General features: G+C 62.3%; 1 protein-coding gene across 1 annotated transcript; it reads right to left on the reverse strand.

Annotated features, from left to right (window-relative positions):
* Window positions 1–221: 221 nt before the first annotated feature.
* Window positions 222–12,689, reverse strand: CDHR2 (cadherin related family member 2). The gene is made up of 35 exons (XM_064725330.1): window positions 12,549–12,689; window positions 11,212–12,240; window positions 10,258–10,412; window positions 9,870–9,935; window positions 9,382–9,440; window positions 9,028–9,093; window positions 8,810–8,949; window positions 8,511–8,564; window positions 8,236–8,325; window positions 7,615–7,704; window positions 7,187–7,309; window positions 6,961–7,104; window positions 6,742–6,817; window positions 6,436–6,542; window positions 6,126–6,356; window positions 5,879–6,034; window positions 5,488–5,655; window positions 5,158–5,219; window positions 4,837–5,077; window positions 4,509–4,745; window positions 4,161–4,230; window positions 3,459–4,073; window positions 3,141–3,212; window positions 2,818–2,867; window positions 2,551–2,702; window positions 2,260–2,362; window positions 2,092–2,180; window positions 1,818–1,892; window positions 1,627–1,704; window positions 1,487–1,547; window positions 1,256–1,380; window positions 965–1,078; window positions 777–854; window positions 613–673; window positions 222–419 (listed from the first exon to the last, which is right to left on the reverse strand). The coding sequence occupies exons 1-35, from the start codon at window positions 12,687–12,689 to the stop codon at window positions 300–302; spliced, it is 5,298 nt and encodes a 1,765-aa protein (XP_064581400.1). The 3' UTR covers window positions 222–299.
* Window positions 12,690–13,209: the final 520 nt, after the last annotated feature.

A 13,209-nucleotide genomic window follows, 5' to 3' on the forward strand; every position in this document is an offset into this window, starting at 1 on the left:
GCACAAACCTCTTGGGGGCTGCCTGCACCTCCCTCCCCCGGGGCAGAGAGGGTCCTGGGGACAACGAGCCCAGCCGAGCCCCACAGTGGCACCTCCCCTCTGGCACCAGCTGGTCCAAAACAGCATTTCATGCTGGGAGAGAGGACTCCAAGCTGACTGAGCCCTCCAGGCAGATGGGCTGATGACCACAGGACACTGTGACCCCCCGTGGAACAGTTTTATTGCCAGACACTGAACATATCAACACTGAAGCAGCTGCCTGAGTCCTGCTCTGGCCCTGCTGCGCCCTGTGAGCCCGCTCACAAGTCCGTGGTGGTGAAGGTGGTGTTGAGGTATGCTGTTCTGCTGGGCTCCTTCATGTTCAGGGCAGCCACCAGCACCTCCTTGTCAGTGGGGTCTGTTGGCTGCATTTTGACCTGCTGCAGGAGGAGAGTGTGGTCAGAAGGGATGGGGACAGAGATGGAGGGCAGGGACACCTGTCCTTCCTTTCCCCTCTGTTTAGGGTGCAGAGTAAAGGACCCAAGGAGTCCATGAGGCCCTGGGGACCATAGGAGAGAGAAGAAGATGCAGGGTTCTCTGGCAGGACTCTCAGGACTCTCTTTGCACACTTACCTCGACCTCAAAGTTGTCATCTGCTGGTGCATTTACCGTATTTTCATCCAGGGAATTCATGCTGTGGAGAATGGAGGGTGGGAGGTAAAAAAGGACCCAGGCACTGGAGAAGTGAGGTATGAGGTGACAGCCTGTGGCCTTTGGGACCTGCCCACAGAGCTCACCTGGTCACAGAGATGGAGTCCTCATGGAAGCCCAGGTCGTGGGAGGGATCCAGCGGGCGGTTCAGCATGGGGTTGGCCCTGGTCAGGGATGGGTGGCAGGTAAGTGCTGCCCCTTGGGGCACTGCAGCCCCTGGATGTGGGGACAAGCCTGGTGTCCCCCCACCTGCTGCAGGGAGCCCCTCACTCACCCCTCAGCGTTGTACTGGTTGGTCCCAGGGATGCCAGCTCCCTGCTGTGCTGTTGCAGGGTCGAATGTTGTGGCCACCTTCAGAGCCTTCATGGCATTCAGCTTCCTCTTGTAGCTGCAGAGCCCAGGGATGGGGTGGGTGAGAGGGGCAGGGAGGAGCTGGGCTGTGGCCTGGGGTGGTGAGAGGGGCAGGGAGGAGCTGGGCTGTGGGATGGTGTGGGCAGAAGCAGGTTGGAGGATGGGGATGGGTCTGGGGGTGCTGGTGAGGATGGGGGTGCAGGCAGTGAAGTACCTCCTGGTGGTGAGCACCAAAACCAGGGTCATGATGAGTATGAAGATGAGCAGGAATGCTGCCAATCCTGCGATAATGCCAATCAGCTCCACCTCCTTGGTGGGCTTTGTCACCTCGCCGGGGCCCTGGCACAGAGCAGGGTTAGGGCACAGTTCCAGCCAGGGGAGCCCCCCAGCCAGCCCCAGGGGGGTTGCTGCCCTCTCCCCCTGCCCCTTGCCTGGCCCCACTCACAATGACAGCCAGGCCCAGCTTCACCAGCTCAGCCAAGCCCACCGGATCGGACTGGATGAGTCTGCCAAGGAAAGCAGAGGTGTGAGCAGCTGGGCTGGTGCCAGCATGTGGCAGTGCCTGTGCACAGCCCCAGCACTCACGTGATCAGGTCATTGACATCCAGGGCAGTGCCATTGCTGTACACGAAGTAGGCTTCCATCACTGACTTGGCATCCACGCTGCAGAGCCACAGAGATGGGGGCAGTGAGGTGCTGGGTGCAGGGCATGGTGCCCTGCCCCAGGGTGACACCCCTGATGCCACCACCCTGTCCCCTTCCCCACCAGCACTCACTGGGTGTCACGGGTGTCCTCCACGCTTCGGATGGCCACCACGTAGACTGCTGCCTTGGTCACTGTGGTCAGGGCCCTAGGAACAAGAGACAGGGGAGGAAGCTGGGCTGGACATCCTGCTGTTCTGCTCAGGGGCACAGGAAGCAGACTGACCCCCTGAAGCCCCCTCCTCTGGTGGGGACCTGCCTGGCCCACCCCGTTCACAGTCCATGAAGCTGAGAGATCACATTGGTGGGTCCATCCATGCACCCCCAGCCCGGCCCAGCACCCCTTACAATTTAATATTTTCGGAGTTACTCTGGACTTCTTCCACCGTTGTCAGGAACTGGAGCCGAATGCGGTAGCTCTGATCCACCGTGAAGATCTGTGTGTGGGGACCAGGGGTGAGCAGGGCTGCCCTGGGTGGGTGGTGTCCTGGGACAGGGCTTGGGGCTGACACTCACACTCAGCACGGTCTGGGCTCTGTGCACTGGTTCCTCACCATCCTTAGCCTCCACCGTCACCTTGTACTGCCCCTTCAGAGATTCATCAAGGTTGCTGGCCACTCTGTGAGGACAGGGACACCAGTGATCCCACTGCATTGTCCCCTGCCATCCCCCAAGCCCCATCCTGCCTCCACGCCTAGGCAGGACTCCAGAAAGGCTTTGTCCCCTTTGCAGCCTGCACTGACCCTGCAGCAGGCAGGAGCTGAGCTGCATCCCCCCTCCCAGCCCAGCCCAGCCCCAGGGCCTCACCGGATACTCCCGATGTAGGCGCCCTTGTCAGGTGTTGTGGACACCCCAAAGAGGTTCTCGAAGGGCCGACTGCCCCCGCTGTCCTCCACAAGCACCACGCTGACGATGGAGAAGGTGATGGTTCCCCCCAGCCCCGTGTCAGCATCTGTGGCCTGCAGGCATAGAGCATGGCAGGAGCATGGGTGGGAATGGCTCCTGCCTGCCCACGGTGGGGACAAATGAACAAGGCTCCACGGACTGACAGATACAGGTAGGGCAGCTCCTCACCTTCACAGTAGCCACTTGCAGTTCCACAGGAGAGATTTCGGGGACAACCACTGCCAGGAACAGACAGATGGATGGTGCAGTCATGCTGGTGAGCAGCCAGACTTGCTGCAGACCCCACGCCCACACAGCCCCAGGGTTCCAAGCACCCCCTGCTGCCCTTGGCCCCACAGCCTCCATGGAAAGCACTGAGTAACCCCAGCCTGACCCCTGCACTGCTCAGCCCTGCCCCAGGCTTGGGGAAGATCCTGGCTGCTGGTGAATGTGGCAGGGCATGTGTGGGTGCAGCGAGGAGCCCACGTGATGTGCCAACCCCAGCTGCTCACCAAAAGTCTCTGAGATGGCCTCGAAGACTGGCGCGTTGTCATTCACATCAATAATGATGATCCTCAGGGTTTCTGCAAATGTCCCAAAAGCAGAGCTCTGATCACCAACACAGCAGCCCTGCAGCACCATCCTCTGCTTCCTGTGGGAGCTCTGTTCTCCCAAAAAGCTCAGGTCAAGAGAACTGGGGACACCCTCCCTCTGTAGCCAAACCACCCAGCTCCTGCCTGGCTGCCCACAGCTTCTTGTGGGAGGTGGGAGAGGCAGTCCCAGCACCTGCCCTGCCCGTGGTGGGGAAGGAGGGGGCACTGGGGCCGTACCGTTCTGGCTGTAGCGGTTTCCTTTCTCAGTGTACAGATCCTCCACCCTCAGTGTGAGCAGGACCCTGTCACACACCTCGTAGTCGATGTCTGAGCTGTTCACCAGCACTGAGCCATTGGGTGCCAGCAGGAACCACTCCCAGCACACGTCCCCAGCACTGCTGTCCCCCTTGAAGCAGGCGACCGCCAGCTCCTCAAAGAGCAGCGAGTGGTTGGTGTCAGGGTCGAAGGCGTTCAGAGTGTGGATCAGGCCCTGCTGTGTCCCGTTCTCAGCCACTGACACGTCCTGCAGCGAGCCTGGCAGGACGGTGGGGGGCTCGTCGTTGACATCGAGGATGTGGACTGTCACTGAGACGTTGGCCTTGTCCCCGGCGTTGTCTGCAGCTGTGTTCTCTGCCAGCACCATCAGGGTGAAGAACTTCTGCTCCAGCGTGTCGTAGTCCAGGAGTATCTCAGGGTCTACAGACAGCTGCCCACTGTAGTTCCCTGGCCCCAGGCGGGTTGAGCGGATCAAGAAGTTGCTGGAGCCAGAGTCTCTTTCAAGCCGGAATGAAATGCGGGAATTGATCTCTGTCCTGTCGGCATCTGTGGCATTCACCTCACCCACAAAGGACCCTGCAGGTGGAGACAGACACTGAGTGGGCAGTGGGCACTGACTCAGGGCCACTGCTGGTCCCACAAACCTGGCCATGCAACTTCTACCTGGAGACTCTTCAAAGACTGAGAACTCATAGGACTGGTTGAGGAACACGGGAATGTTGTCATTCAGGTCCTGCAGAAGACAAAGCCCATGGCTGTAGCCCTTCCAGGAAACAGGATTCCCCACAGCCAGCTGGGGACAGGAGTGTGGGCACCTGCCTGCCCACAGGCAGGAGCTACACAAGCCCTCTCCTGCCTCCCTGCATCAACTATTCACTCTGCCCCCACAGAAAGCCTGGAGACACGGCACCTCTGCCACAGCCAAGGATTCCACAGCCCCGCCCTGCCCACCCATCCCAGCTCCAAGCCCCAGCCTGCCCCAGCATGTCCCTGCTTGTGCCCAGGGCTCACCCCCACGGTGATGGTGACGTTCACCGTGGTGTTCAGCGGTGGCTCGCCGTGGTCATACACCATCACTGTCACCACCATCTGTCCATGCTCATCCTCCAAGGCTTCACAGTCCAGCGGCTCTGTGCTGTGCATCTCACCTGTGTCTCTATTGATGGTAAAGTTGTTGCTGAACAGTCCTGGCAAGATCATGAAGCCCAGTTTGCTGTTGGGGCTGTCAGGCATGTCATTGTCGATGGCCTGAAAAGGTCAGCGTTTAGAACAGGGCTGTGGGGCACCTTGGGGACAGTCTGTCCCCTCTGTCAACCCCCTCACCTCTGCTGGCACATACCTGGATCTGTGTGCTAACATTCTGCCCCTCTTCCACGGAGATGAAGTAGGAGCCAATGACGATGGGTGCCATGTCGTTGGCATCCAGCACGGTGATCTCCAGCACCGTGGTGCCCACCAGGCCACCCCCGTCCCTGGCCTGCAGGTTGGCATAGTAGATGGAGCGAGTCTCCCTGTCCAGCAAGCTCCCGTTGTGCACCAGCAGGGCCCCGCTTGTGGCGTTCACCATGAAGACATTGTGGCTGTGGCACACACAGAGCCCTCAGTGGAGCCCACCCGCCAGGGTGATGCCCTGGTCGTGGCTGGCTCTTCCCTTACGTACATGTTCTCTGGGAGCAGCTGGTAGGTGATCTGGCCCAGGACACCGCTGTCTGGATCATAGGCCTGAAAGACAGAAGGAACCACCTGGTCAGTCTGTTTCAGCCCTCAGAGCAGTGATGGGTGTGGGGCAGTGGCTGTTGGCAGTGAGCACCCCAAAAATGTGGCGCCGATAGGCAAGGGGTGCCACCCTTGAGTACCCATTGGTCCTGAGTCCTTCCTGTGTGCATGGAGAGATCAATGCCCTCAGCACAAGCTGTACTAGAAGTGCTAGGTGTGCCCAGTGCCCTGCCTGGGGACATTAGGGGTGCCCCCTCCCTGCTCAGGGCCTGACCGTGATGTTTGGGGAGATGACGGTGCCGTCGGGGCTGTTCTCCATCACAGACAGGCTGTAGGTGCTCTGGGGGAACTCAGGGATGTGGTCATTGCTGTCGATGAGCTCAATGGTCACGGTGGCCGTGGAGCAGCAGTCTGTAGGGTTCCCCGTGTCATTAGCAATGATCTGCAGGATTGAAAAGGGACTGTGTCTCACACGAGCCCCCAAACATTAGAGAGACCTGTCACACTCCAGCCCAGCTCCCCTGCACCAAACAAACTGCCAGGGCAGAGCCCTGCTCTGCTTTACTCCTGAGCTCTGCAAGAGGAGGGCCGTGCCCCCACTGTGCCCAATGCAGGCAGGGAGCAGGAGCTGCCTCCACAGAGCAGGCCAGCCCTGCAAGTCCCACCTGCACCACCATGACATGGCTTATCTCGTAGTCCACTAAGGATGAGTTTTGCACCAGGATCTGGACTTCCCCTGCACCCACAATCGTTGTGGGGGACACAGTGAAGGCGTTGGCATTCGGACCCCGCAGGCTCAGCTCAAAACTGCTGTTGATGCCCTGTCAGGGAGGGACAAGAGCCAGGGTGATTGGTGCAGCAAGGACAGACACCAGCACCACAGCCCAGCACCATGGACAGGCTCCTTCCTACCTTATCTGGGTCGTAGGCAACAATGTTGAGGTTGGACACAGGCAGTCTGGTGGAGGAGTGCTCTATGATGCTGCCTATGAAGTTGTTCTGAGCACTGGCAGAGAAGTTGCAGCTGGACAGGGAGCAGTTGTAGAACTGGGGCTTGTTGTCATTGACATCAGTCACCAAGACTGTCACCAGGGTGCTGGCCTGGGCCACCTTGCCGTAGATATCTGGGTGCTCCTCACGTGCCTGGGGAGGAGGGGAGAGCAGGTTGGAGGGGCCCAGGGAGAGGAGGAGGATGGGGTTCCCCTTGCTGTGTCCTACTCACCGTGACTTGCAGCAGCACTTCCTCACTGGGCAGCTGCTCACGGTCCAGGGGCTCACTCACACTGATGGCTCCCGTTGTATTGTTGATAACAAAAGGAACACTGGCATCTAGGACAAGGGGACAGCAGGAACCAGTGGCAGCCACTGGGAAAGGCAGGCCTGGCCCTCCCTGTGCCAGCAGGTCAGGCTGGCAAAGCCTGGATGCCCAGAACCAGTTTCCAGGGTACCCCTTGCTGCGTGACCACCCCTCCTGCTCATCCCACGGTGTCATCATCCCCTGCCTGCTCCATTCTGCCCCATCACTCACTGGTGATGATGTAGGAGATGTTGTCATTCACCCCTGTGTCTTGGTCCATGGCGGTGACAGTCAGCACAACGGTGCCCTGTGGGGACATGGCCATCAGGGAAGGACCTATGGCATCTCCAGCTGCCCACAGGCCTGCTGGTCCAGACACTTCAGGGCATAAGAGCCCCCAAGAAGGGCCAGGGGCAGGGACATAACACTGGGGCAGGCAAGGCTCCTGACCAGGTCACAGTTCTCAGGCACAGAGCCCGAGTAGGGCTCATTGAGGAACCGTGGGTCCAGGTTGGGCACATCTGTAATGGTCAGGGACAGGTAAGTAGAGCTACTCTGGACGGTCCAAACGTTGTGCAGCCATCCTCCACCATCCTGAGGAGCAGAGCAGAGCAGCTGTCAGTCACACAGCCCCCTTACCTGGCAGCCCTGCACCCCCAGCCTGGATGGTCCCCACCTGGGCGAGGATCTTGATCTGGTAGAAAGTGTTCTTGGCATAGTCCAGGGAACCATTGAGCACCACACTCCCATTGGTCAGGATGTAGAAGAGCTGGAGATTGTTCACGTTGTCTGGGATCACCTGAGCAGGGGACATCAGCCTGTGTCACCAAGGCAGGGAGCAGGGGTGGTGCAGCAGAGATGGGGGCTCCATCCCCATCTTTCTGCCAGGCTTGGCCCATGGGGACCCCCAACATTTACACCCAACCACCTGGCTCATCCCCAGCCTGAAACTGAAATCACCTTCCACCCATTGCCCAAAACCTCCCTGCACCCCCAGAGATATGAGTCTGCCCTGGCTGTGTCCCCCAACACCTCAGCAGCACAGGAGGGGCCCAGGGTGGGTTTGGCTGTGGTGTGACCCCCTCCACAGTGCTCTGTGCTCACCTCCTGGATTCTGTAGCTGACTTTGGAGGCGTTCCCAGTGTCGCTGTCGTTGGCAAACACGGTGTAGATGATGCTGTGCACAGTCGTGTTCTGGGCACACAGGGGATGATTGGTGGTGACAGAGCAGGGGGTGGTGGTGACAGAGCAGGGGGTGATGCTGTGCCAGGACCCCGCTAGCCTTGCCCTGGCATGATCAGGGCTGCAGGTACTGCCCGGTGCCATGGGATGAGCTGCTGCCCTCGCTCAGGCCGGGCAGGGCTGGACCCCCTCCCCACCCTCCCTGGGAGGGCACACCCACCCAGCCCTGGAGCTGCCTGATGGGGTCAGACCCGGCCCCACGCCCCATCTACCCCTTGATCCCGTGTCACCGTGTCCTGGGCTGGCAGGCAGCTTGGGCACACCCTGAGCTCATTGCAAGGGCAGAGTCCCAGCTGTCTCAGGGTGACACAGAGGCTCCCACTGGGAATTGCCCTGGTGACAGAGTGCTCCCCCACGCCCAGACATATTGTCACCACACACCCAGGTGTGAGCTCACGCTGTTCCCAGCCCGTTGTTGTCCCACTGCTGGCACACCCATGCCACATGAGCCACCCAGCACCCCTGCCCTGCTGCTCGAGGTACCTCGGGGATGTCAGCGTTATATGGCAGGTGCTGGAACACGGGGACATTGTCATTGCGGTCCTCCACGATGATGGTGACTTTTTTGGAAACCTGCCAGGTGTCAGAGAGGGCACAAGGATGTGGGAGATGGTGGCCAGCAGAGCTGGGTGCAGTTCTAGCATGCTGTGCCCACCCTGGCTGGCCAGCCAGCATCACCCACCTGCTTCCAACTGCCTCCCCTTGCCCATGGGGGCTCCCTTCCCCCTGCAGCCCCCAGCCCTTGCCCCAGCACTCACCTCAGAGTTTATACCATCTGACACTTTGGCAGTGATGGTGAGCTTGGCCTGGAGCTGAGGGGACACAAGGCAGGACTTGGTCAGGGCCAAGGTGGAGCTCAGTCCTCGGATGGCTGAGCCCCAATCTCTGTGTAGGGCTGAGCCCCAATCTCTGTGTAGGGCCGAGCCCCAGTCTCTGTGAGGACAACTTTCCCTCCTGGGGTTCTGGGGCCAGGGAGGGACCCACAGGCTCTGCCCTCCATCCATTACCCCCAGATTCCCACTCAGGCAGGGACACAGACCCCATGCTCTGCCCTCACCTCACGATCCAGGGAGTTCCTCAGTGTCACTCTGCCTGATTTGGAGTCCATAAGGAAGTAGAAGGCATCTGGCCCTTCAATTTGGTAGGTGAGGGGGTCCTGGTCCAGGTCGTAAGCCTCCAGCTGGAAAGCAAACTGGTCTGGGGGCACAGGCAGGGTCAGAACCCCCCAGTCACTGCTCTGACACCCCAGAACCTTCTGGAGACCCCCCTACTCACTCAGCTCCAGGTCCTCAGGCACGTAGAAGAGGGTTGAATTGATGATGGGGACGGTGTTTCCTGAAACTACAGGAGAGAGGAGCTGGGACCATCACCGTGCTGGGCACACCCACGCTGGCAGCACCTCCTCAGCTCCAGCCCGAGCTCCCAGCCATGGTTTGGGTCTCCATGGCAGGCAGGGGAACCCCCAGCCCTCGTGCCCATCCCACACCTGCAGCCCCCATGCTTTCCCTGCTGGCAGCTGATTTGGGGTCACAGCTTCCCCCAGGGAATGGAGAAAGAGTATTGGGGGGTGAAAGCAGCTCCAACACCTCCCACCCACCTACCCATGGCAGATGCCAAGAGAGTCCTTACCTGTTGCCAGGAGGAAGGGGAGCAGCACACAAGAGCGCCATGCCATCCTGCCAGGATGCCTGTGGGCACACAGCAGGGAAGAAGCACCTCAGAGGCTGAGGCTGCCCCCAAACCCCACTGGGCAGCAGCCACCCGGCCAGGAGAGGGGCTGGTGGGGACAGTCCCCTCTGCTGAGCTGGGCTGGTGAGCAGACACCGGGCTGCACACTGCTCTTCTGGCCGTGGGCTGCCTGAGAACACGCCATGGGAGGGCAGGGGTGACCTCCAGGTGTGCCTGGGGGACCCCAGGAGCCTGTCCTGGGCATGGCTGGAGCTTCACAGCTTGTGCCCAACAGGGCCTGTCCAAGCAGTGCTTGGAGCCCCAGAGTAACCCATGGCATGACCAGGGTGTCTCTCTCTGCTTGTGCCAGGGCCTGGCAGACAGCTGGCAGACACCCCCCATGCAGCAGGGTGCCCGTGGGGGCCGGGACAGGGGCTGCCATCCCTTACCTGTGGCTGTGTCCCTGGGGATGCTGCCTCTGCTCTCTCATCTTGACGCTGCCAGACCTTTGCCTCCTGCAGTAAACATGTTCATCAATCATTAACTGCAATTAAGGGGTGAGAAATCCCTCCCCCCTCTTGTGTATTCCATGTTCTCATCCCGCAGCTCCCACCCAGCTCATCTCCAGGCTCGCTCCCCAAACCAAGTGCCCAGCTCTCCATGCTGGGTGCTGTCCCTCAGGATTCAGCCACCCCAGCCTGCACCCATGGGACCCCAGCTCCCAGCAGGGGTGTGGAGCCTGCAGGGATGCAGAGGGACCCCAAACCACCCCAGGAGACCAAAGGGGGCTTAGGGAAATGGCTTGCATCCCCTGGGCTGGGGACACTGGGGTCCTACCAGGACAGGGGCTGGGCACCAGCCTTGTGGTGTGGCCACTGGGGCGGGTGCCTGGGGCCCTCTGCACCCCCTGCCACCCACTCCCCTCCCAGGAGCTTGGCCCAGCCTCCCTGACCTACTTCAGACCCGCTGGGACAAGGGTGGATTGTCCAGCTCTGCTGAGGCAGAAAAGGGCTGGGAGGTGGTGCTGGAGGGGCATGGCCAGCCTGTTGGACCCCCGCATCCCTGGCCCTGTTCCCTGGGGAACCCACAGGGCCTGGATGCTGCAGAAACGCTGGAGCCTCTCCAGACACTCAGCCTGCTCTGAGGTTCCCATCTCACCCCACACCTGGGTCAGAGCACCCCCAGAGCAGGGGCTGCAGGGGACAGACTGTGAGCACCCTTTAGCAAAGCTCTCCTGAGCAGGTCCAGGACCAGCCCAGCTCCTGCAAAGGAGCTGCTCCAGGACATCCTCACAGACACCCCATGAGCTGCTTGTGGTTACCCCCAGAGTCCCCCAGGGCTGTCCCGGGGTGCCTCCCCTGAGACTCCAGGGGCTGGTGCTGGACACTGTTCTGCAAACTGCCCCTTGCTGTCCTGGGGCACCTCCACACCTCCCAGGGCTGTCCTGAGGCATCCACAACTTCCTGAAAAGCGGCTGTAGCCAGGTGGGACTCGACTTCTTCCCACCGGCAACCAGTGAAGGTTTAGGTTGGACATCAGGAAGAACTTTTTCACGGAAAAGTTTGCGAGGCACTGGAACGGGCAGCCCAGGGAGGTGGTGGAGTCACCGTCCCTGGAGATGTTCAAGGCAAGACTGGATGTGCCACTTAGTGCCACGGTCTAGCTGGCATGGCGGTGTTGGGTCATAGGTTAGGCTGCATGATCTCAGAGCTCTTTTCCAGCCTAGCTGATTCTGTGATTCTCTGATTCCGGTGACGGTCCCAGCTGGTGCGCTGCCGCTCGGAGCATTACGGCCGCGATCCCCCGGTGCATTTCTTCCGCGCCGCTCTTCTGTTCATTACGGCAGGAGGCGGCGGGCGCGCCCATCGCCGCGGCGCGGGGGGGGAGGCGGTGCTGCGCGGGGAGGGGGGGGCAGCGCGGCGCGGCCGGTTCCATCGGCGCGGCGGGCGCGGGGGCGCCATGAGGCGGGGCTGAGGCCGGAGCGGGAGCGGCACCGGGACTGGCACCGGCACCGGGACGGACACGGAGCCCGGCGGGCCCGGCCGCCGCGCCATGCGAGCGGGCTGAGGGGCGGGCAGCGCCGGGGCACGGCACCGAGCGCCGGGGGCGCGCCTCCCGAAGGTACGGGGCGCGGCGGCGGCCGCAGGCCCGGGCTGTGCGGGGCCGGGCCGGGGCACCTGGGGGAGGCGGCGGGCAGGGCCCGGGGCTGGGGGAAGGGGGAGGGCGGCCCCGGGGCAGCGGGACGGGGAGGGCGGCGGGCAGGGCCCGGAGCGATGGGGCGGATGCGGGGCTGCGGGGCCCGGTGCGGCGGGCGGAGGAGCGAGCGCGGCCCGGTGCGGCGGGGGCGGCCGGGCCGGGCCCGGTGCGCGGAGGGGGCGGATGGCCGGCGCGGGCGGGGGTGGCGGCTGCCGGGGCATTGGGGTTCGGGGGAGCGGCCGTGAAGCGCAGCCAGGCCCGGTGCAGCCGCAGGGCGGTGGGAGGAGCCCCCGCTGGTGGGGGAGCCCCGCGGGGACGGGGGGGCAGCGGGGAGGGAACCGGAGCGCGGCTGCCCGTGGGGGCTGTGCGAGCCTGCCCCGGCCGGAGCCCCTTCCTGGGGTCTCCCGCGACCCCGGCCCCGGGCGGAGTCAGGGGCTTCTGCTGAGGTGGTTGTCTGGCTTCAGTTGGGGGCTTCTGACTGGCTGTGTCCTCGTCCCGGTTGGCACCTCGCGGTGTCCCGTCCGCCGTTCCCCCAGACCCGGTAAACTGTGCCAGCTCGGGGCAAGCTCCGGTGTGGGACAGGGGACGGGAGGGGAAGTGGTGAAACTCTTCGGAAAGTTGTCCCTGCGGAGGAGGTAGGAAACAGACGAGTCCGAGGTGACGGGGTGGGGGCAGTGGCACCCGGGGTGGGGGCAGTGGCACAAGCCGTGCTGCCGGCCCGGCAGGATCTGTGCTGGCACCCCGGGCTGTGTGTGGGCCCGTGGCAGCCCTGTCCCACGGAGGACGTGTGGGACCGCGCTGTGGGCAGCTGGGATGCGCTCCAGGGTTTGCTCTCCCGGGCAGGAGTTGAGCTCCATGGCTAGGCAGGTTCTGTTTCTCTGTCTGGGGTCAGCCCCTCTTCACAGGAGCGTGGTTCTGTTTTGTGCTGGTACCTTGTCCATCAGCTCTGCACCGGCCCCGTGCTCCAGCACAACTGGCTGTGTGTGCCTGCAGCTCCAGACATCATCCCTGTGCTTGCCTTCTGGCGGTCCTGTGCCAGTGCCCTGCTCTGTCCCTCTATCACCTGCTCCCATGTCGGCTCTGATGGCCCAGGAGCTCGAGGCCGCCCTCGAGGTGGGGTCCTGTGGCCCGGGGAGATGCGCAGGGCAGGGCCCGGCGGGGCAGGTGTGTCCCCGGGGCCAGCAGGAGCCCCGGGAGGAGGAGGAGCAGCTGTCGGAGGAGAGCCGGCTGCGTCTGATGTCACTGCGGTGCATGGTGGGTAATTATGCACGTTGCAATGAAAATAATAAGGCCGGCTCCATAGTGGTGTCTAAAAATACTGCTAATGCGGAGTGCCTGCTGGGCGCCTTTGTTTGTCACCTTTGGGTGTCTGCTCTGGGGCTGGCCGGGTGCTGTCACACCCCTCGAGCAGTGGGTTAGGTTTAGCAGGTGAAATGTGAACCCTCCATTCCCCCCCGCGTCGGGACACGGTGCCAGTGGAGACAGGGCAGGTGTTGGCATGGCAGGTGAGGCAGGAGGCACCTGTGTGTGTTTGGGAGGCTCCAGTGCCACCTCCCTGCACGCAGCCGTGCAAGGAGTCCCGGTGGGATGGCA

The sequence above is a fragment of the Zonotrichia leucophrys genome, chromosome 13 (assembly GCF_028769735.1).
Source record: "Zonotrichia leucophrys gambelii isolate GWCS_2022_RI chromosome 13, RI_Zleu_2.0, whole genome shotgun sequence".
NCBI classification, from domain to species: domain Eukaryota; kingdom Metazoa; phylum Chordata; class Aves; order Passeriformes; family Passerellidae; genus Zonotrichia; species Zonotrichia leucophrys.

Bases quoted from the DNA above. Each gene is read 5' to 3' on its own strand.
- CDHR2 (XM_064725330.1), bottom strand. From the start codon at position 12,689: ATGGGAGCAGGTGATAGAGGGACAGAGCAGGGCACTGGCACAGGACCG. The intron at 1,548-1,626 runs GTGAGTGCTGGG...TTTCCTTGGCAG, and splicing joins GATGTCAATGACCTGATCAC to ACTCATCCAGTCCGATCCGG. The intron at 674-776 runs GTGAGCTCTGTG...CATTCTCCACAG, and splicing joins GACTCCATCTCTGTGACCAG to CATGAATTCCCTGGATGAAA.